General features: G+C 42.8%; 2 protein-coding genes across 2 annotated transcripts; both read right to left on the reverse strand.

Moving 5' to 3' along the window:
• Positions 1–796: 796 nt before the first annotated feature.
• Positions 797–10,879, reverse strand: nrm (nurim). Its single transcript, XM_003217942.4, has 4 exons — positions 10,688–10,879; positions 7,272–7,474; positions 3,700–3,876; positions 797–3,411 (listed from the first exon to the last, which is right to left on the reverse strand). The coding sequence occupies exons 1-4, from the start codon at positions 10,824–10,826 to the stop codon at positions 3,091–3,093; spliced, it is 840 nt and encodes a 279-aa protein (XP_003217990.2). The 5' UTR covers positions 10,827–10,879; the 3' UTR covers positions 797–3,090.
• Positions 10,880–18,116: 7,237 nt separating this feature from the next.
• LOC134295964 (uncharacterized) lies at positions 18,117–23,751 on the reverse strand. Its single transcript, XM_062969586.1, has 2 exons — positions 21,699–23,751; positions 18,117–18,483 (listed from the first exon to the last, which is right to left on the reverse strand). Exons 1-2 carry the CDS (start codon positions 23,325–23,327, stop codon positions 18,376–18,378), a joined length of 1,737 nt encoding a protein of 578 aa, XP_062825656.1. The 5' UTR covers positions 23,328–23,751; the 3' UTR covers positions 18,117–18,375.
• Between the last annotated feature and the right edge of the window lie 349 nt (positions 23,752–24,100).

Consider the following 24,100-nt stretch of genomic DNA (forward strand, 5'->3'; position numbering starts at 1 on the left):
AATAAACCTCTGAAGGTTTGAAAACGGGAGGAGAACATGTGCCTCCTTACTGACATGGTGGACTACAGCTCCTATCAGCCTCTGATCAGAGGCCATGCAGATAGGTTGCCAAAAGTCAACAATCTGACACAGTCTGTGCATCTTCCATTGCTAACTTACTCAAATTTCAGTGCAGAATAGAGCAAACTGAAAAGAAGCAGAGGTTTATAGACAATAATTTCATCACATAACACTGGAACCAACCCACACCTTTTTTTTTTTTTTAAAAAAAACACGTTTTATTGGCATTGGGTTACATGTTTTAAAGCTGTAATAAAAGCATGCCAGATTTAAAGAGAATACACACTGGTGGATGTTGAAGGCATTGGGTCATAAATTAAGGCTGATATTGCCTCCCATAGCTAGGCACAGCCCAACTGCAACCATGATTTTAACATATTAGGGTTTCCTGGTCTAGATCCTGAAAGGAATTCTGAACAGATCACTGGCTGCTGGTGAGTCTAAGTCCCTGTCATTTGCAGTTTTGACTTTTGCAGATTTTATTATTTATGGGCATGATTTAAAATGTTCTAAGAATTTAGGCCATCCAGTGAGACTATGGTCAACTTCCTCCAGTCATGTTGGAGGACCTAGAGATATCAAGAGAAGGGGGTTGGACTGGAAGTGCTTGTGGCTTGTGATTCTATAATTCAGTTCAATGATTCTATGAGAACACTTTTCTAGGAATCCCTAGGTGCTCCAATGCGCTTCTATGGTCAACTTTCAGCAGAAGTTTATCACAGAGTTGAGATAAATCACTAGAGAGGTGTTCTCTCAAGTAAAAAAAAAAGCAATTTCTGTACTTGAGGTTTTTCACTTACACGGGGGAGTCCTGTGCTCCTAAACCCAATAAACGCGTAGGGCTGACTGTACGTCCTTTATGAGTCTTACACTGAACGTTAAAGACTTGCCTATTTAGGTGATGGAAGTACAACATCTTGAATAGATCCTTCAACATGTAAATCAAAAGTATCAGGACAATCACCATTCCTCTGACTTGGAAATATCAACTGGCACTGCCTTTGATGGAAGACCTTACTTATTATTAGATTTCCCTTCAAAGAGGTTTTGAGGGTGCCTACTCCCCTAACTTGACTTGACCGCCTGCTTCCACATCTGTTTACATCATCTGAAAGTAATGGATTCCCATAATTTCCTGATATCCGCACATTTAGGCTAGCCCAAGCATGGGCTAGATTTTCTTACGCTGGGACAAAAAAGTGACAATGCTATCCCGGAGCTCTTAAACCCAAGTACCTCCTTTGGACTACAACTCCTATTAGCCCCAGCCAGCAAGTGAGAGAATAAAGGCAGTTAGGCATCTGACAATATCCGGAGGACCACAGCTTCTCTATGCCTGTCTTAAAGAAAAGGGTACTTCTCACTATGGCAGTGGTTCTCAACCTGTGGGTCCCCAGGTGTTTTGGCCTACAAGTTCCAGAACTCCCAACCAATTTACCAGCTGTTAGGATTTCTGGGAGTTGAAGGACAAAAACATCTGGGGACCCACAGGTTGAGAACCACTGATCTATGGGATATACAGTGGCAAACATACTCTCAGTATAAGAGGATCAAATCTAGGAATATGGATTCCCAGTACAAAAACCTCACAGGACAATATTTAAATCCAAACATTTATCTGAGAAATTTGCCCACCCACTGGAACTGGAGTCTTTAAAAATGAACTTTTGCAAGTTCTGAATTTTCCCCATTAATCTAATAGGAGAAGATAGGAATTATCCTGTGGATGAAACACACAAGAGGCATAAGGAAGAAACCTATAAATTTTGATGGACTGCAGCTCCCATCAGCCACTATCACCAATGATGGAGAATGATGGGAATTTCAATTAAAATTTGTAGGGAAACACATTTCCTATCCCTGTCATTAAGGCAAAAGGGGCAGTTAATCACTCAACCACCACTTCAATAGAACTCTTTCTTTGATGAGCCAAATAGATATCAATCTCTGCATCGAGACAGACAAAAGTTTATCCCTCTGTTACTCAGTTCCCAGCATTCTTAGCACTGGATGTGATGGTTAGGACTGATGAGAACTGCAGTACAGCAGCTGTCTAGGCTGCATTTGCTCCATCGTGCTGTGAATTGAGATTCCTTTGAAATATTTAAGAGTGACATAACTTGAAGGAAGAACAAACTATTGACTGAATGATTAACTCTCTATATTTGCCAAGTACAGTGCATTTGAGGAACCGTGTTAGAAGAAATATATTTACAAGGATACAAGAGCATCCTTCGAACCCAGTTCTCTAATCTTGCTATTTATTTATTATTTTTAAAAAGGAATGGTTGATTGTTATCAGAGTTAAAATCCTATGCTTTAAAAATCATTTTGGCATAATCCCTGCAGTAAAAACTTTGTAAAAGTTTATTAGAGTATAAAAGACTGCTTCAGCATTTAAAAAAAAACCACGTATCTATGAATTAAGATGAGCTCTCTCAGACTGAAATGTAACACTTCAGTTCTCAAGAATGGAGAAGATCCAAGTTTAGCTCTTCTTTTTTTGCCTTTCTTTTTCATGCTGTAAAAGTTGCTGTGCTGTAAACAATCAGCACTTTGCCAGAAACAGGGAAGACTTTTGTTTGTTTAGCAACTTTCCAATGCAAAAGAGCCACCCAGCAAAAAAGAAGAAACCCTATCTGTCCTTAAAAGCTCTCTTTCTCCTTCCTTGGGAAGGTAAAATTCTCTGGTCCCAACATATCCTCCATAATTTTCCAATGGCTCTTCTCATGATTTTAATAGCCATTTCTAAAGTCCCCCCCCCCCATTTTCATTGGGTGGACATCTACCTCCCATGCTTTAGTGTGGATATAAATGCTCAAACTTTGCATATATACATATTCTAAAAGGGCAGGGCACCCTGGAAGCCACAACTGTTTGATTGTTTTCTTAGGCTATGAAATCCTGAGTGCACAAAAGGGGGAAGAAGGTAAGACACAGTGCATAATTCAGTGCTTTGCATGCGAGGTACAAGAGCAACAGGCTCCAGAAGGCCCACATTAGGATCGTCTCCCCACGGACCCACCCCATTCAGTTATCTTTATAGACTGAAGGGCCGTTCTGTGCCAGCAAGTTTCCATGGGCTGCCTCTTCGCGGGAGAAGACCTGGAACTTCTTGTCCAGCTGGGCTCGGAGGTAGAGGTAGTCTTGCTGGTCAAGGCTGTGGGCGCAGGTCAAGTAAAGGGTGAAAAGCAAGGCCAGTAGAAGTCGGTCGAGAGAGAGACAAGGAACGGCCCAGAGGATGAGGAGGAACTCCAGGTAGACAGGGTGGCGAAGGTGGCCATAAAGGCGGACAGCCCGGGAGGACTTCACCGCCAAAGGATCACCCATGCCCAGACAGTGGTAATAAACCTGTGGAATGACAGAGGATCAGTGGGTGAAAATAAATCGGCTGTCTTCATTTGCAGACAAAATCATAGAGTTGGAAGGGATCCCAAGGGCTGTCTAGTTGAACCACTTCATGGTTCAAGCCAGAAACAATGTCAAGTTAAGACATGTTAAAGCACCCTATGTTATGAAGAATCAGTCAGACCACCTGTAAAGATGCCTATCTCATTGCTTGGATCATTTACCCTGAAAGAACTATGGCACTAGTTTTGAGTGACCCTTTTAGATAACAAAAAGAAAACTACAAGCTACCTGTTTGACTCCCATCAGTTCTGCATAGTCGAAGATGAGGATGATGCTAAAGATGACCAACCAGGCAATGAAGTGTAGAATAAAGCAGATAAGGGAAACCCACGTGGCCCAAGGCTCAGTGCTTATTTTCCAGAGCACAGGGCCATCCTGGACTGGCTGCCAGTACCTCATCAGCAGCTACATGGGAGAAAGATATACCGTATGTGCATTAGGAATTCTTCTTATGTCATTATTTTCAATTTTATTATGCACCCTCTTCTAAACACATATCAAGCACACACATCAAAAACAAAAAAACAAAAACAAATGGAATATTCTCAGCAGGTAATGGACATCAATTTATTCATACTGAATTATGTCTTGACAAGCGTTTTCAGATGTGCAATGTCAACATTTCCTCAGCAAATCTCAGTAAAGTATCCTTCCAAAGTGCAACACGGTGTGATGGCTGGTTTATAATGACTGGTTTTGAGATGTTGTATGATAGCTTTTCAATAAGACAAATATTCCAGTTTCTTCTCCAAATATCCAGGGATTGATCTCTGCTCTTATAACACAATGTAACACACATTTTTATTTCTGGATTATAAATGTCATTTTCTAATTGGTTCTATCATAAAAACATGGAAAAGGTTTATTAAACTGCAAAACGTTTTGTTTTTAAGGGAGGGACATCCTGCAGCAGATTTTGCTATAGTTTTCAATGAATATCTGATAGTCTCAACCCACTCAACATAGTTTGTGGTAGCTACAAAAACAAAGTTTATGGAGTATAACAACTACTTTCAAAGCAAGTACTGCACAATTAAACAGGAATAATACTTTCAAACCGGGAACAGATTTTTTTTCAAATTTTGTTACACACTGTAATTTTTAGTTATCTCCATGCATATAGCCATGATGAAGAAGGGAATCAAGCTGCTATGTCATTGCTATTTGTTTGCCTTGGAAAAATGAGAGAGAGTAGAAGAAGATCTGGGCAGGGCTTTGTTGTTTGCTTTGTGATGCTTGGAATGTTTTTGCTTTCTGATGCCTGTAATGCATCATGCCCAGGAATTAGTCTGTTTTTTATTACATCTTCTCCATCATTTCTGTGCAGCTCTCTTCTTTATGAATCCCTAATGTTATTGTACATAGGGCTATATAACTCATTATCATGTATATTTATTTCCCCTATTTATTTCCTATACTTATATCCTGCCCTTTTCACGGCCTCACAACTGGCAGCAATTCGATGCCCACATGCAATTTCAGAATAACAGTTACACTTAAAACTAAGCATTAAAACATAATTTATAGGCCCAATTCAATTCAGGAAACAAAGGGCCCTCCCACACAGCCCTATATCCCAGAATATCAAGGCAGAAAATCCCACAGTATCTGCTTTGAACTGGGTTATCTGAGTCCACACTGCCATATATTCCAGTTCAAAGCAGAAAATGTGAGAATTTATTCAGTTGTGTGGAAGGGCCAAAGTTCTCAGAACATAGAAACATTTAAGGTAACAGAACTGATAACCACACAAAGGACATTGTTAGATCTGAGGAATAAGTGACTGCATAATACCTTTATAAGGAAAGCAATTCAAATATTCAATGGGCATTCATCCTATTTGTCAATACACAATACTAGCCCCTATTAAGCAAGTATTTTCCCCATTGATGCTTAAACCAAAACATTTTAAGCACACTTTACCCCACTTTGTCATCAGATGTGCCTTGAAGCTATTTCTTCAATTACTACTCTTTATTACAGCTGCACAATAAGTTTGCAAGGCTTAGATAAACATTTCTTAGTTAATAAGAGTTTTCTCCAGCAGTTCTCCTCTATGCAAGTAAATATCAACATAGTCAAAGCTTGACAACAGCCATAATCCAGGACACATATGCATAACTATTACAAGCAAGTACATACAAATACAGTAGAGTCTCACTTATCCAACATTCACTTATCCAACGTTCTGGATTATCCAACACAGTCTGTCTCCCACCCGTATCCACAGCTGTTGCTCTAGGCAGCAAGGATTTAACTTTTTACGGATTTAATTTCCAACAATGTTGTTACTGTAAGTTTATTTTATGCAATTCTATCTTTAATTGTAGTCAATTTGTTAGTAGCCAATGTTTTTGTAGTCAATGTTTTCAATACATTGCAATGTTTTGGTGCTAAATTAGTAAATACAGTAATTACTACATAACCTGGAATACTGTGTCCAGTTTTGGGCACCGCAGATGAAGGGAGATGCTGACAAGCTGGAAAGCGTCCAGAGGAGGGCAACTAAAATGATTAAGGGTCTGGAGAACAAGCCCTATGAGGAGAGGCTTAAAGAGCTGGACATGTTTAGCCTGCAGAAGAGAAGGCTGAGAGGAGACATGATAGCCATGTACAAATATGTGAGGGGAAGTCATAGGGAGGAGGGAGCAAGCTTATTTTCTGCTGCCCTGCAGACTAGGACACGGAACAATGGCTTCAAACTACAGGAAAGGAGATTCCACCTGAACATCAGGAAGAACTTCCTCACTGTGAGGGCTGTTCGGCAGTGGAACTCTCTCCCCCGGACTGTGGTGGAGGCTCCTTCTTTGGAGGCTTTTAAGCAGAGGCTGGATGGCCATCTGTCGGGGGTGCTTTGAATGCGATTTCCTGCTTCTTAGCGGGGGGTTGGACTAGATGGCCCTTGAGGTCTCTTCCAACTCTACTATTCTATGATTCTATGATTCTATGATTCTATGATTCTATGAACGTTACCGTGTATTGAACTGCTTTTTCTGTCAATTTGTTGTAAAACATGTTTTGGTACTTAATTTGAAAAATCATAATGTAATTTGACATTTAATAGGCTTTTCCTTAATCCCTCCTTATTATCCAACATTTTCACTTATTCAACGTTCTGCCAGCCTGTTTATGTTGGATAAGTGAGACTCTACTGTACTAAAGAATAAACATGGCAAGATTCAAATGAACATGACAGAACTCATGCTGCTTACATCATGTCCTCTTGAACAGGTGGAGTTTGGAAGCATTGGCTAAATGACCTTGCTTTTTTAAAAAAAGCAAGCCTTCATTATTGTTGTGTTGTCGAAGGCTTTCATGGCCGAAATCACTGAATTGCTGTGAGTATTCCGGGCTGTATGTCCATGTTCCAGAATCATTCTCTCCTGACGTTTCTCCCACATCTATGGCAGACATCCTCAGAGGTTGTGAAGTTTTCACAACCTCTGAGGATGCCTGCCATAGATGTGGGTGAAACGTCAGGAGAGAATGCTTCTGGAACATGGACATACAGCCCACGAAAACTCAAAGTAACCCAGCTTCATTATTGTTCATTTTGGAACTTTTTCTCAACTCCTCCAACAGAAGAGAGAAGTTTAGTTTTACTAATTAAACTCATGAGGACAGCACTGGAGCCAGGAGCAGAGTCTGCCTTGGCAATATACCCAGTATTCGCTCCTAGTTAAAGTGCAGTTTGCCAAATCAAACATCATACTTTCTGGAGGATTTATTCTGCATCTCAAGCACATGTCTTTCTGACAAGGCAAAACTCACTTGCAGCTTCTTTGCTACCCCAAACATACCTGGAGGGCCAGAGCTGTGCAAAAGACGTAGAACGATCTCTGCAGGACCCCAAAGCAGCTGCTGATCCAGTGTTTCACGCGGTGAGTGGCCATAAGGCTGTGCTGTAGGATGAAGAGGGTTATTAAACCCACGTCGACAGTCAGTGGGTGCAAGACCTTTGGGTCCCTCAGGACAGCTCCCCACGGAGGTCGACTGGCAGCATCTGCAAGGAAAAGCACAACCACGATGAGGCCGAGCATAACCTGCTGAGCAGTCATGAATTTCAGAAAACACTTGAGAAAATGAGGGCAGAGTTACTTCTCTTCTGTCACTGCTTTATCTCTCTAAAAGTGAGGAAGGAAAGGTGGAAGCAGAAAAGGAAATGTGGCAGCACCTTCCAGCGTACATCTACGCCAGGCATGGGCAAACTTCGGCCCTCCAGATGTTTGGGACTTAAACTCCTAAATTCATTGTTAGGAATTGTGGGAGTTGAAATCCAAAACACCTGGAGGGTTGAAGTTTGCCCATGCCTGATCTCTGTTCAGGATGGGAGAAAGTACTATTTGAACTCTTGTCGCACCTTGATTAGCCTCAAGCAGACAAGAGTTCTTTCTCCCACCCTGGGCATTCCACAGATATATAAGCCCCTCTTGCTTAGTTTCCAACAGACCTCACAAACTCTGAAGAAGCCTGCCATAGATGTGGGCAAAACGTCAGGAGAGAATGCTTCTGGAACATGGCCATACAGCCTGGAAAACTCACAGAAACCGGAGTGTAGTTAGGACACCACTGTGTTGTGCTTCTGGCAGAGAAACCTTCAACAGCACTCACAGCTTATGCCAGTATTCTAGCTACACAGGGACCAAAGCTACCAGGATGTTTATAGTTCCAAAGCAGAGAAAGACAAGATCGTGACCAGCATGCAGAGAGACCTTGTAGCTATGAAGCTACAGTACTTCTTTCTCTCATTTAGTCTCAAAGGTGCTACAAGATCCCTTTGGTTTAGGGTGGCAATATTTTAACTGCCATACTGCAAGTCGCTTCTGGTAATACTACCTATTACAGGGAAAACCAGCTGATTCCTAATCTATCTAAAACACAGACGTGTGCTTTTCACCTTAAGAACAGACAAGCATCTCGAGCTCTGAGGATTACCTGGGAAGGAATCCCATTGGAGCATTGCAGCACACCAAAATACCTGGGAGTTACCCTGGACCGTGCTCTGACTTACAAGAAGCACTGCTTAACTATCAAGCAAAAAGTAGGCACTAGAAATAACATCGTACTGTTTTCCCCCCAAAATAAGACAGTGTCTTATATTAATTTTTGCTCCCAAAGATGTGCTAGGTCTTATTTTCAGGGGATGTCTTATTTTTCCATGAAGAAGAATTCACATTTATTGTTGAACAAAAAATGAACCTTTATTATATACTGTACAGTAGTTGTCATCGCACACCAACATAACCAGACAAACTACCGATAATTTCTTGTTACTACCATTATTTCCATATACAACATTTACCAATCTTGCGTGCTCTGGTGTTCTGTTTGGTGGGCGCCGGGCATACTTTCAACTAAAACTTTGCTAGGTCTTACTTTCAGGGGAGGCCTTATATTTAGCAATTCAGCAAAACCTCTACTAGGTCTTATTTTCAAGGGATGTCTTATTTTCGGGGAAACAGGGTATGAAAACTGACTGGCACAACCTGGGAATTACAACCAGACACAGTGAAGACATCTGCCCTTGCGCTTTGCTATTCTGCTGTTGAATACGCATGCCCAGTGTGGAATACATCTCACCACGTTAAAACAGTGGATGTGGCTCTTAATGAGACATGCTGCATTATCACAGGATGTCTAAGCCCCACATCATTGAAGAAATTATACTGTTTAGCCTATTGCACCACCTGACATCAATCGGGAAATAGCGGCCAATAATGAAAGGACCAAAGCAGTGACATCTCCGGCCCACCCCCTGTTCGGATATGAGCCAGCAGGCCAATGCCTTAAATCAATAAATAGTTTTCTAAGATTTACAGAGATACTTGCAGGAATACTTCAGCAAGCAAGAGTCCAAAAGTGGCAGGCTAAAACCCAGAACCTCAAACCATGGCTTATACTGAATGAGAGACTCCATCCTGGGCACACAGAAGACTGGGTGACTTGGAAGGCGCTAAACAGACAACACTCTGGCACTACAAGATGCAGAGCCAACCTTAAGAAATGGGGCCACAACATGGGGACTTCGACATGCAAGTGTGGAGAAGAGCAAACCACAGACCACTTACTACAATGCAGTCTGAGCCTTGCAACACCAAAGGCGCTCCAAGTGGCCAGATTCTGGTCAAAGAACATTTAGTATAATGCTAAGTTTTTAACTTTGTGTTTTTAAATATATTACAACTGTACCCTTGGTTCGGAGCCCCGGTGGCAAAGTGCGTTAAAGCACTGAGCTGGAGACCAAAAGGTCCCAGGTTCAAACCCCGGGAGCGGCGTGAGCAGCCGCTGTTAGCTCCAGCTTCTGCCAACCTAGCAGTTCGAAAACATGCCAATGTGAGTAGATCAATAGCTACCGTTCCGGAGGGAAGGTAACGGCACTCCATGCAGTCATGCCGGCCACATGACCTTGGAGGTGTCTATGGACAACGCCGGCTCTTCAGCTTAGAAATTGAGATGAGCACCAACCCCCAGAGTCAGACATGACTGGACTTAACGTCAGGGGAAACCTTTACCTTTACCCTTGGTTCACTTCCAATGACATTGCAGGTTATAGCGAGCGCCATGAACGTGTCCAAGAGCCCTGCCAATGTCCTCCACAAACACCATCCTGCCCACCACCCAAGTGAAAACTTTCCGTCGGGGACAATTTCATCCTAGATTTTCTGTTTCTCTTCCACCAAAGACACTTCCCGAGTTTCCTTTCTCTCTCCAATGGTGTGGAATTTGCATGACCCCGCCCACTGCCTCTCCCTTAACCCTTTCCTGCTCTTCTCTATGGCACACAGCTAACAGAGCACTTGATCAGGAACTGAACACACTAGAGAGGTTTGGGGAGAATTCACCCTGATTTATAGGAGTTGTAAGTACTGGGATGTATAGTTCACCTGCAATCTACGAGCACTGTGAACTCCACCAACGATGGAACTGGAACTAACTTGGCACACAGAACCTCTACGACTAAGAAAAAAATACTGGAGGTATAATAAAGGCTGCTTGCCATCTAGACCAGGCATGGGCAAAGTTGGGCCCTCCAGGTGTTTTGGACTCCAACTCCCACCATTCCTAACAGCCTACCGGCTGTTAGGAATGGTGGGAGTTGGAGTCCAAAACACCTGGAGGGCCCAACTTTGCCCATGCCTGGTGTAGCATCATTTGATTGATTTCCCCACCCGAAATGCCCCCCTCCCCGCCCTTTCCGGCTCCCACCGACTCGCACCGGTTCTGTCTGGAGAAGCGGCTTCTGGCTGGAGGAGCCCCCGAAGGGAAACGAAGCGGATCAGCTCCACGCCGGTCCCGAAGGCGAAGAGGAAGCCGCCCAAGGCCGGGACCAGGAGCAGGAGCGAAAGGGCGGCCATGGCGGGGGCGAAAGGCGCTTCTCCCGCCGCCTGCAGGCCCCGCCCCGCCGGAGGAGGGGCTTCCCCGGGAATCCCCGCCCTCTCTCCCCTGACGTCACTAGGCATTCCTTCCTGCGGGGGCTTTCCCCGCCTGCCTCCAGTGAGAGTGACGTCACGCAGGGTGAAAAAGAAAACACAGGCTCTCCTTTAGGAATCTCCCCATTCAGTCCGCTCTGACGTCAGCAGCCTTTTAGCACACAACTCTCTGACGTCATATCCAGGTATTCTCCAGAGAACCATTATTTAAGGCCCCTTCTACACTGCCATATCATCCAGATTATCAAAGCAGATACAGTAGAGTCTCACTTATCCAACGTTCTGGATTATCCAACGCATTTTTGTAGTCAATGTTTTCAATGCATTGTGATATTTTGGTGCTAAATTCGTAAATACAGTACAGTAGAGTCTCACTTATTCCAAGCTTCGCTTATCCAAGCTTCTGGATTATCCAAGCCATTTTTTGTAGTCAATGTTTTCAATATATCGCGATATTTTGGTGCTAAATTCGTAAATATAGTAATTACAACATAACATTACTGCGTATTGAACTACTTTTTCTGTCAAATTTGTTGTATAACATGATGTTTTGGTGCTTAATTTGTAAATTGTATAACCTAATTTGATGTTTAATAGGCTTTTCCTTAATCCCTCCTTATTATTCAATATATTCGCTTATCCAAGCTTCTGCCGGCCCGTTTAGCTTGAATAAGTGAGACTCTACTGTAATTACTACATAGTATTAATGTGTAGTGCACTACTTTTTCTGTCAAATTTGTTGTATGACATGATGTTTTGGTGCTTAATTTGTAAAATCATAACCTAATTTGATGTTTAATAGGCTTTTCCTTAATCCCTCCTTATTATCCAAGATATTCGCTTATCCAAGCTTCTGCCATCCTGTTTATGTTGGATAAGTGAGACTACTGTAACTCAGATAGCTGATGACTCAGATAACCCAGTTCAAAGCAGAGATTATGGAATTTTTTGCCTTGATATTCGGGATTATATGGCTGTGTGGAAGGTCCCTGCACAGCTCAAGCATGAACAAAATTGCAATAGTATCAAAAACTCCCAGGCTTAACCAGCTCTCCACACATGGCTCAACCAATCAGCTCCAGGCATGTTATTTTGCAGTTGACACACACATTAAATGATTACTTACATATCCTAACCCTGGGCCCTTCCACACAGCCCTATATCCCAGAATATCAAGGCAGAAAAATCCACGATATCTGCTTTGAACTGGATTGTCTGAGTCCACACTCAGATAATGTGGGATTTTCTGACTTGATATTCTGGGATATAGGGGCCGGACTGTGGCGCAGGCTCGTTAGCAGATAACCTGGGTTTGTATGTTAGTGTAGAAGGGGCCTGAGATACTAACACATTTGTTTCAGATAATTTTATTTACACAAACTTTGATTTCTGCACAAAATTATGAAAAATATTGTCCAAAACATTAACTTCGCCGCCCTGAGTCCCTTCGGGTGAGAAGGATGGGATAGAAATATTGGAAATAAATAATAAATAAACTTCTGGCTATATGTATATGAAACATGAATGAATGTTATGTTTAGACCTGAGTTTCCATTTCCAGGGTATCTCATTATGTACATATATGCAAATACAGATTTTTAAAAAAATCTGAAATCCCAAACACTTCTGTTCCCAAGTGTTTTGGATTAGGAATGCTCAGCCTGTACTTTTTATTATTCTCACTGCCTTTCTGTGAATTTGCTCCAAGTTGCCTTTTTTAAAATGAGGAACCCAAAGCTGAACGCAGTACTCTAGGGCTGGATCTATGCTGCCTTATAATCCCTATTATCAAAAGATATAATCCACATTAAATGCTTTGAGCTGAATTATATGACTCTATACTGCCATATAATCCAGTTCAAAGCAGATAATCTGGATTTCATATGGCAGTGTAAATGTGGCCTGAATGAATCCTAACCAGCACAGATTATTTTGGGACTATTACTTCCCTCCACTTGGAAACTATGCTTCTATTAATGCAGGCTTAAATAGCCTTCGCCTTCTTTGTTACATCATCACACTGCTGAGTCATGTTCAATTTGCGATCAACAATAATCCCAAGGTCCTTTTTTACATGTTGTACTGATGAGTCTCCATGCTATACTTGTGCATCAGGTTTGTGGCCTAAATTTAGACTTTTGCATGTTTTCTTTGAATTCCATTGTATTAATTTCTGCCCAGTTTCCCAATTCATCTAAGTCTTTTTGATTCCTGTTCCTATCTTCTGATGTGTTAGCCATCCCTCCCGGTTTTGTGTCTTCTCCAAATCTGATAAACATTCCTTCTACCATATCGTTTAAATGCGCATCTATAGTGTAGAATTAATGCAGTTTAACATCACTTTAACTGTCTTGTGTCTCAATGCTATGGAATCCTGGGAGTTGTAGTTCTGTGAGGCACCAGCACTCTTTGACAGAGAAGGCTAAGGACCCTGTAAAACAACAATTCTCATGATTCCACAGAACTGAGCCACAGCAGTTAAAGTGTTGTCAAACTGCATTAATTCTACACTGTAGATCAGTGGTTCCCAACCTTTTTTGTTTGCTTGTTTTTAACCAGGGACCACTTGACAAGGGACCACTATCCAACATTAGTAACAAAAGGGTCATACATGAGTTTTTGGTCAACTTTAGATTTAGTTTGGTTATTTGGAATTCTGATTTAGAAAACTGAATTGGATAGACTACATCAGCTGATACAGAACATATACCATCTAGTAGTTGCCATCTGCTTGCCCATAGAAAGCCACATTTAGTAATCTAGAACTGATGTGGTCTATCCAATGCAATTTTCTGAATCAGCACCCCAAATAACCCCAGGAACAGACCTAAAAACAAAAACAACAAGAAATTTTTTTTGGTTGGGCTGTATTATTATCCTTAGTAGTAACAGTGAGATTGCGGACCATATTCTAGTTTGTGCAGGCCACTTGTGGTCCACAGACCACAGGTTGGGAACCACTGCGGTAGGTGCTTTCTAAGCCCTTTGTATACTGCCAAATAAAATTGGGATTATCTGCTTTGATTACATGGCAGTGTAGATATGGCAGATTATATGGCAGTGTAGACTCAGATAATCCAGATCAAAGTAGATAATGTGGATTATCTGATTTGTTATTCTTATTATATGCAGTGTAGAAAGGTCCTAAATCATAAAAATGTTGAAGAGCAATGCCCCCAGAACAGAATCCAGTCAAGACCTTTGAATTTAAAGCATAGCCATTGATGATGACTCTTTTGGCATTGTTTTGTCACCAATTATGGATCGGATATCATCACATAAGTTTACAGACTGAAACAGGTGCATTTGGTTTATGTTGCAAAAGAGTGTCATTATGACCAATTAAAGAAGCAAAAAGGGCAATCCTTGAGGATGAGTGATGTATGTGAGTCATCATCATGTCTGAAAATAAAGGATGCAGTTCACCATATAGCCTAGAATTAACAGAATTGCTTAATACAGGTGTACCTTTTTTTCTTCTTCTAATTTTTTGTTTCACGTTTTAGGAATCAACAAATTGAGTACAGTTATGGGAAAAAAGGAGAACAAAATCCAAAATTTAAATCCAACTTAATTGCAAGATCTATAGGTCAGTTTAACCCCAGCACATGCAAACATATTATTTCTATGCCCAGTCTTCAAATACTATTCCAGACAGAGGTTCAGCTGACACCAAACTGAAGCAAATTTCTTTTTCTCTTCGATACTCATAGATATGAACCACTTGGAATTGTTACAAAACAATTCTGTCTCTAAATACTTTAATATTTAGAATTCCAATTAAAAGACACATTTTAAAGTGTCCAGATGCTGTTTTTTTTACATTTCTTTATCTTATCAGAAGCGAACAGAGGGTACAGTTGTAATGTATTTAAGAACACAAATAAAGTTAAAACTTGGCATTATACTAAATGTCCTTTGACCAGTAGCTGACCACTTGGAGTGCCTCTGGTGTTGTTATAAGAAAGTCCTCCATTGTGCTTGTATCAGCCATGGATTGAAGTTCCGGGTTTTAGCCTGTCACTTTTGGACTCTTGCTTGCTGAGGTGTTCCTGCGAGTATATCTATAGAGCTTAGAAAACTATTTCTTGATTTAAGGCGTTGGTGGGCTGACTTATATCCAAACAAGGCTGGAGATGTCACTGCCTTGGTCCTTTCATTGTTGGCTGCTACTTCCCGGTGGATGTAAGGTGGTGCAATGCCGGCTAAACAGTATAATTTCTCCAGTGGCGTGGGGTGTAGACATCCTGTGATAATGTGGCATGTCTCATTAGGAGCCACATCCACTGTTTTAATGTGGTGAGATACGTTCCACACTGGGCATGCATATTCAGCAGCAGAGTTGTAAAGTGCAAGGGCTGATGTCTTCAACGTATCTGGTTGTGATCACCAGAAGCAACTTGCAACTTGCTTTTTAACATTAGACCCTATTTATGTTGGACCAATCTAAATGGTGTCATTAGACAGCAAGTCTCAGCATTTAAAGTGTATTTAATACGCATGTGTGTGTATGTATGTGTATATGTGTGTGTGTGTATGTGTGTGTGTGTGTGTGTGTGTGTGTGTGTATATATATATATATATAATGGAGAAAATAGCATTGTTCCTGTTAAACTGTTGGAAGGAAGATATTGTTTCACACAGTTTAAGACTGTAGGTCTTTTGCATCAGGGACAGGATGTTGAGTGACCCATACATCTAATTAAAGCTCTTCTGATGAATGGTTGAATTAGTTCTAACAACTTTTGAAGTATCATCACTGGGCGCTTTGTGGTCAGGGAAAAATTCCCTCCAGGTCAGCCTGGAATAGTTGCTGCCTTTGTTTGTGACAACTGTTTTGTGCCACATTCATGTGAATCACTTTTTCTCACTCTCCATCCACTTGCCCTGTAAACGCTTCAGATCCCAACAGAAAGTCCACTCCCTGGTTGGCCACGGTGTGGTCTGCATTGCTCAAGCAGATCTGTGAGAGGCAATTTTATATCTTCTTTTAAACTATTTATAAACTGCCTTTCCTAACAAAATGCCATGACAGCATCAGAAATGTATTTACCAGGATTGGGATTCATTCAATCAGGTCAACATACAAGTACAGTAATCAGTAAATAGGCCTCCTTTCCAACTTAGATATTGAAATAGACAAACTGTCTTCTGTTAACATGTACGTACGCAATGACAAGGATGAGGACATGGAACAACAGCCTCTAGCTTCCCATCCAAACTACATTTGAACTACATTTTATGGTCAGTGTAGACCAGGCTGTTAGGAATTGTGGGAGTTGAAGTCCAAAATATCTGGAGGGCCAAAGTTTGCCCATGCATAGTGTAGACTCATTTAATGCAAACAGAACTTTATTGAACTGGATTGTATGAATCTATAGGCAGAAAAAAATGAAATGCTGTGGCGCAGGCTGTTGAGCAGCTGCAATAAATCACTCTGAGCATGAGGTCATGAGTTCGAGGCCAGCCCGTGACGGGGTGAGCAACCGTCAATAAAAAATAAAAAATAACCCCTGCTCGTTGCTGACCTAGCAACCCGAAAGATAGTTGCATCTATCAAGTAGGAAATAAGGTACCACTTATAAAAGTGGGGAGGCAAGTTTAACTAATTTATGACCTGGAATGAGGAAGTGCCGTTTAGAGTGGATGATGAAGCAGCTGCTCCCCCCGTGGCCAGAATCGAACATCCCCTCAGGAGAAGGTTAAATTGCCTCTGTGTCTGTCTGTCTCGGTCTCTGTTTGATGTGTTTATGGGCATTGAATGTTTGCCCTATGTGTGTATAATGTGATCCTCCCTGAGTCCCCTTCGGGGTGAGAAGGGCGGAATATAAATACTGTAAATAAATAAATAAATAAATAAATAAATACAGAATGGGGGACGCCTGGCTCGACAGCAGTACATGTGAAAAGGATCTTGGAGTCCTCATGTACAACAAGTTAAACATGAGCCAACAATGTGATGTGGCAGCTAAAAAAAAACCAATGGGATAAATAGGTTTCTAGTGTCTAGATCCAGGGAAGTCATGCTCCCCCTCTATTCTGCTTTGGTCAGACTACACCTGTAATCACATTGTGTCCAATTCTGGGCACCGCAATTGAAGGGAGATGTTGACAAGCTGGAATGTGTCCAGAGGAGGGAGACTAAAATTATGAACGATCTGGAGAACAAATCCTATGAAGAGCAGCTTAAAGAGCTGGGCATGTTTAGCCTGCAGAAGAGAAGGCTGAGAGGAGACATGATGATGGCCATGTATGAATACGTGAGGGGAAGTCATAGGGAGGAGGGAGCAAGCTTGTTTTCTGCTGCCCTGGAGACTAGGACAGGGAACAATGGCTTCAAATTACAGGAAAGGAGATTCCACCTGAACATTAGAAATAACTTCCTGACTGTGAGAGCTGTTCATCATTGGAATTCTCTGCCTGGGAGTGTGTTGGAGGCTCCTTCTTTGGAGGATTTTATACAGAGTCTGGATGGCCATCTGTCGGGGGTGTTTTGGATGTGATTTTCCTGCTTCTTGGCAAAATGGGGTTAGACTGATTGCTCATGAGGTCTCTTCCAATTCGGTGAGTTTATGATTCTATGATTCTACACTGCCGTATTATCTTGTTCAATTTGCATTATAATTGCAGTGTAGATGGGGCCTTTTTACTCCTGAGAGTTGTGTGGATTAGTTCCAAGAGTAAAAGGGCAAATGAGGATACAGGGATACTTTGGCTATTATATTGAAGGCCCTTTGTTTGAAGACACTTGCCACCAGAAACCCGCATCCAAACCCTGCCCATCGCAATAGATTTGTCACTTCTAAATACATTTTAGACATGTTACTGGCTGAAAAACGAAGGTTACATATCTGGAGAAAGAAAGTACTCTGGAGCCATTCTTCATTATACAAGCAATACCCGAGTTAAACATCCGACTTACAAATGACTCATAGTTACAAATGGGGGTAAGACAACAAGAAGTTAGAGAAATCTATCCTTTGGAAGGGAAATTCACTCTGGAAGCATTATAATGGGGAAAAGGTGTCTCCACTGAAGCTTTATCTCAAATTCTTATTTCCACAACTGGCCAAATTTAAAAAATTCAATTAACACAGAGGTGAAATCTTCTGAACAGGGGCACAGAAAAGCAAAACAAACTCCAAAATGGTGTTAAACCTTCTGTCAGGCTTACTTCAAAGGACCAGTCTGAACGCAGATCAAAGACAGCTGCTCTCAAACACAATCTTTATTGAAGAATACATGACTCTGGAAAAGTCGAGAATGACCTAATGTTTACATACATCTAATTTTATCACTTCTGATGCAACGTAATATCATACGCAAATATCATCATCAAACCCCACCTTCTGGATCACATTTCCACCAAGGTTTCTATCCCCCCCACACTACAGCAATTATAATTGTTTATACTTTCACCCCTGAGTTCCCAGACTCATTTTATCTTCTCCCGCCAGGTGCTCGCATGTTTATGTTATGAAGTCAGATTCAGGGCTTGGAAATTCAGCCCTGGGATCTGGCTGCATGACATGGCGCCCCCGTTTTCTTCGTCCTCCTCTTCGGTTCTTCTTTCACCATAGTCCTGAAACAAATCAAACAATAACTCTATGGGTCCATTTTGTCTAAAGTCCCCATATATTTTTTCAGCAAGCTGCGATGGAAGACTGGGTGTATTTTCCCTAAACTTTTTGGCAATGCCAATTGGAAAGTCACTTCATTGATAACACCCTGTATTCTGAATGGTCCAATATATTTGGGGCCCAGTTTTCTTGAAGGTAACCCCAATTTGATGTTTTGGGTACTTAACCACACTAGATCTCCTTTATCTAATTTATCGCCTTCCACCCTCTTTCTGTCTGCGAACGTTTTATACTTTTTGTGTGCTTCTTTTAACGAAGCAGTCACTTGATTCCAACATTCCATCATTTGCGTTTTCCATTTCCCTGCCTCTGTTCCTTCATTTTCTGTCCACCTCGGCAATTGGGGTAAAGGTTGTATTTCATACCCGTAAACTACTTCAAAGGGGGTTTTGTTTGTTGCTGAATGTATAGTTGAATTAAAGGCTAGTTCCGCAAACGCCAACCACCTAGACCAGTCATTTTGTCTCATGTTAGAGTACATTCGAAGGAACTGCCCAAGCGTTTGCTGAGTACGTTCTACCGCCCCGTTTGTCGTGGGGTGAAAAGCAGAACTTAAACTCCTTTCTGCTCCTAGCATTTCCAAGAATTTTTCCCAAAATTTTGCTGTGAATTGTACTCCTCTGTCACTGACTACTCTACTTGGACATCCATGTAATTTGTAAATATGGTTTATGTACAATTCAGCTAGTTTCTCAGCCGATGGTAGCTTCGTCAGTGCTATAAAGTGGGCCTGTTTAGAAAACAGGTCTAATACTGTCCAAATATAACGATGTCCTTTGCTGACTGGCAGTTCTCCCACAAAGTCCATAGCTACACATTCCCAAGGCCTGGTAGGTTCCGCTACTGTCTGTAACAATCCCATAGGCTTCCCTCCTCCCGATTTATTTCTGGCACAATCATCACATTGGACAACATGATTCTTTATGTCCTTCCTCATTCCTGGCCACCAACAATGTTTTGCTATTGCCTTTGTTGTTTTGGTAATTCCTGTATGACCAGCGCTCTGGTTGTTGTGAAAACGATGCAGAATCTTAATCCTTAATATTGCTGGGATATACAGTTTCTTGTTTACGAACCAAAATCCCCCCTTCTGGTCCCCCTTTTCTGCGTTGGACGCGATCCATTGATCTCCTTTATAAGACTGTTTTAGTTCATTTCCCCAGTTATCTTCCCCGCCGAGTTCGACAAAAGCCGTGTCCTCCTTTTGGGTTTGTGCTCTTGTCCTGACAGCTAAGCCCCATTGTTTGTCAGAGAATATTGTCCCCTCCTTTGCTGTGGTTAGGCCTTCGTGTTGAGGCATGCGTGAAAGAGCATCTGCCAAGACATTCTGTTTCCCTTGAAAAAACTTTAATTGGAAATCGAATCTGCTAAAGTATTGCGCCCATCTGATTTGTTTGGGGGACAATTTTCTAGGAGACTTTAAATACTGGAGGTTCTTATGGTCAGACCAAATTTCGAATGGGATTCCGCTTCCTTCGAGGAAGTGTCGCCAGCATTCTAAGGCTTTTAATATGGCTAATGCCTCTTTTTCCCATATTGGCCAACTTTTTTCAGTTTCGCTGAACTTCCGTGACAAATATCCACAGGGTTTTAAGTTCCCATTTTGATCCTTTTGCAATAGCACTGCCCCGTACGCACAGTCTGAGGCATCGCAATGGATTATGAAAGGGCTCCTGATATCAGGGTGTTTTAGGATGGGTCCTTCAGTGAAGCATTCTTTTAAGGTCTCGAATGCCTTTTGGCATTCTGGCGTCCAACTCAGTTTGGCGCCGGGAGCTTTCACTTTTGCTGTCTCCCCTTTCCCTTTTGTTTTTAAAAGTTCTGTAAGGGGTGCGGTTATTTGTGCAAAGCCTTTTATGAAGGGTCTGTAAAAATTTGCAAACCCCAGAAATGATTGTAATTGCCTCCTTGTTTGAGGCACTCCCCATTCTTTCACATCTGCTACTTTAGCTGGATCCATAGCTAACCCTTCTGGAGACATCCGATATCCCAGAAAGTCAATTTGAGTTTTATTAAATTCACATTTGGACAGTTTTGCGTACAGCTTTGCTTCTCTTAGTCTCTGCAAAACTTCCCGGACCAATTTTACGTGCTTTTCCTTATCTTCAGAAATGATCAAGATGTCATCAAGGAATATGAACACCCCTCTGTACAATAACGGGTGTAGTATTTCATTTATAAGCTGCATAAAGCAGCCGCTTCCATTTTTTAACCCGAAAGGCAAAATTTCGTATTCAAAATGGCCGAATGCGCAGGAAAATGCGGTTTTCCAAGTATCCTCCGGTTTGATCCTTAATTTATGATACGCTTCAATTAAATCCAGTTTAGTAAATATGCTCCCTTTCTTCAATACGGTAATTAAATCCTTGACTAAGGGCATAGGGTATTTATTGTCCTTGGTAATTGCGTTTAAATTTCGATAATCAATGCACAATCTTAGGGAATTGTCTTTCTTTCTCCTAAATAACACTGGAGCCCCGAGAGGAGAATTAGATGGCTTAATGAAGCCTCGAGCCAGGTTTTTATCAATGTATTTTCTCAATTCCTCCTTCTCTTGCACAGACATGGGATACACTTTTGGTTTTGGTAAGTCTGCTCCTGGGGTTATTTCAATCCCTACTTCTATATTTCTTTTGGGAGGCAATTTACTGGCCTCTTTCTGATTGAAAACATCCGCAAAGTCTCTGTATTCAGGTGGCAATAGCTGTGGGTCTATTTCCCCTGCTTCGTCTTCCTCGTCCTCCTCTTCTGCAATTTTGCTTATCTCCCATTGCATCTGCTGTTCTTTAAATGCTAAGCTTTTTCCTCTCCAATCTACTTCAGGATTTGCTTGTTCGAGCCATGGTATCCCCAATATTACATGGTATGTGGCAATAGGGGCTATCACAAAGGATATTCTTCCTCCCCATTTGCCTATTTTGCATGGAACTCCCCGTAATTCCTTTGTAGATACTTCCCCAGCAGCGACTGATCCATCTAGCTGCGAAAATGCAATTGGGGAGTCAAGTGCCATCTGCTGGCATTTCAGCGCTCCTGCTAATTCTGGGGTTATAATGTTCCTAGAACACCCGCAGTCTACAAACGCCTTGCAGGTGGCCCGATTATCTAGCCCCGAGAGGCAAATTGGTACTACTATCATGCGTTTGTCCCGACTCACCAATCTTTCCGAAGATTCTGGGGCCTGCACCTCCTCCTCCGCACGCCTCCCGGTTGCTGGCTTGGGCTTTGGGGCTTTTGGCGGCTCCCCCTTCCGGGCCCAGCATTCCGCTGCTCGGTGGCCCGTCTTCCCACATACAAAGCATCCCGGTTTAGGTTTGTTGTCGTCTCCTCTGGAGGGAATCCCCGGCCTCCCTCCGGGTCTTTCTTGCTTCCTCGTTTCTCCTCGACCTCTCGCCACCGGTCTTTGCTGGCCGCTGCTGCTCCTGAAGCGCTTTACTTGTGCCAGGGTAGATTCGACGCGCCCCGCTAGTTGAATCCATCCCTGGAGCGTCTCGGGGTCGTCTCTGTGCGCTGCCCAGCTGAAAACCTCGGGGCGTAGTCCCTCTTTAAATAGTTCCACTTTGGTTACTTCAGACCACTCCGGTACCCTTTCCGCGAGGTGGAGGAATTCCTCTGCGTACTCGGGCACCGTTTTGTCCCTCTGTTTTATTCCTTTCAGCTGGTCTCGAGCCCTCAATTGCTCTAGCCGGTCTCTGAACCGGTTCTCCAGTGCGGCGAGGAAGCGGGGCACTGACCTCAGGCATGGGTCGCGTCTGGCATGCAATTGCACATACCAGCTGGCTGCTCCTCGCTTTAGTGTGTTGCCGATGGCTCGAACCCTGCTTGCTTCGGAGGGAAATGTGTGTGCGTTGTCTTCCATGTATCCTCTAATGCTAATTAGAAAAAAGTTCAGTTCCTCTGATTCCCCTCCGTATTCCAGCTTGAGATCTTCCCTTCTAGGCATCCATTCTGCAGCCCTTTGATATTGTCTGGGCGGCATGGGGAAGGGTTGCATCAGGTTTCCTAGGGTGGCTCCTTGGAACACGCCGCGCCCCACTCCGGTGGTCATTCTGCGCGGCTCCTGGAAGTCTGCCGCCGCTGTTGGCTCTTCCGCCCATCCGCATACTGGCCTAGCTGTAGCCCCCTCATCTCGCCTTTCCTCGTCGTACGGCACATCCTCCTCTTCTTCCTGGACCCCCCGCTCCTCTCCGCCTTCGTCTGCGAATCCACTGGACCCGATCCCTGGCCCCAGTGGCCTTTCCACCCCGACGCCCATTCGGGGGGTTGGGAGCTCTGTTGGAGACGGCGGCCTCAGGGTCCCCAGGGCTCGCTGACGCTCCACTTCTCGCGCCATGCTGTCCCGGAACTGCAGCTCCTGCCAGTATTCCTCATCTCCCTCGTCCCTTGCCGCCACGGGGCTCTGCGTTGACGCCCGCTGGCCCCTCTGGCTCCAATCTCCTTCTTTGCTTGGTTCTCTCTCGGCGCCATATCGGCTGGCCTCCTTCTGGAGATTCTCTTCCAATAATGGCACCAATCTCCCCACGGTTTCCGACAGCCTGGATAAATTAGTTTCCAGGATGGATAACCGCAGGGCCACGGTCTCCGGCATACTTCCTCCAGATCCCCAACTGGTTTCTGCAGCTGCAGAGACGCCTCTTCCGAGCCTGGGAATTCTCTGGGTCACGCCGTTCGGCTTGGGGTACCCCGTAGAGGAAGCTATGGCTTGCAGCGTCTCTTCTCTCTTCGGCCGGGCCCCTTGCAAAGGCCTCTCTGCCTCATTTGGGCTTTGATCTTCTTCCTCGCTCATTATCACTTCACTGCGAATTCCGCAGGAGGGTGAGAAATGGGATTCTCGACTTTAATGTCAGGCTTACTTCAAAGGACCAGTCTGAACGCAGATCAAAGACAGCTGCTCTCAAACACAATCTTTATTGAAGAATACATGACTCTGGAAAAGTCGAGAATGACCTAATGTTTACATACATCTAATTTTATCACTTCTGATGCAACGTAATATCATACGCAAATATCATCATCAAACCCCACCTTCTGGATCACATTTCCACCAAGGTTTCTATCCCCCCCACACTACAGCAATTATAATTGTTTATACTTTCACCCCTGAGTTCCCAGACTCATTTTATCTTCTCCCGCCAGGTGCTCGCATGTTTATGTTATGAAGTCAGATTCAGGGCTTGGAAATTCAGCCCTGGGATCTGGCTGCATGACACCTTCCCTATGCATTTCAAAACTAATATTTATTTATTTCCATCATTTTCTATCCTGCCCTTCTCACCTGAAGGGACTCAGGACAGCTCACAATCCAGCAGAATTCAATGCCAATATACAATACAAAGGATTAAAATGTGGGCAATTAAAACAGTTAAACAGATTAGCAATATACAATAAATAAGTTTAAAACAATACAATGCAAATTACATATTCATTTGGCTGGAGTAACACTTTAAAATGTACCTGTTCTGACTTACATACAAATTCAACTTAAAAGCAGACCTACAGAGCCTATCTTGTTCATAACTTGGGGACTGCCAGTATGTTGTCTGTCCCATAAATAATGAA

Source organism: Anolis carolinensis, chromosome 2 (assembly GCF_035594765.1).
Source record: "Anolis carolinensis isolate JA03-04 chromosome 2, rAnoCar3.1.pri, whole genome shotgun sequence".
Classification (NCBI taxonomy): domain Eukaryota; kingdom Metazoa; phylum Chordata; class Lepidosauria; order Squamata; family Dactyloidae; genus Anolis; species Anolis carolinensis.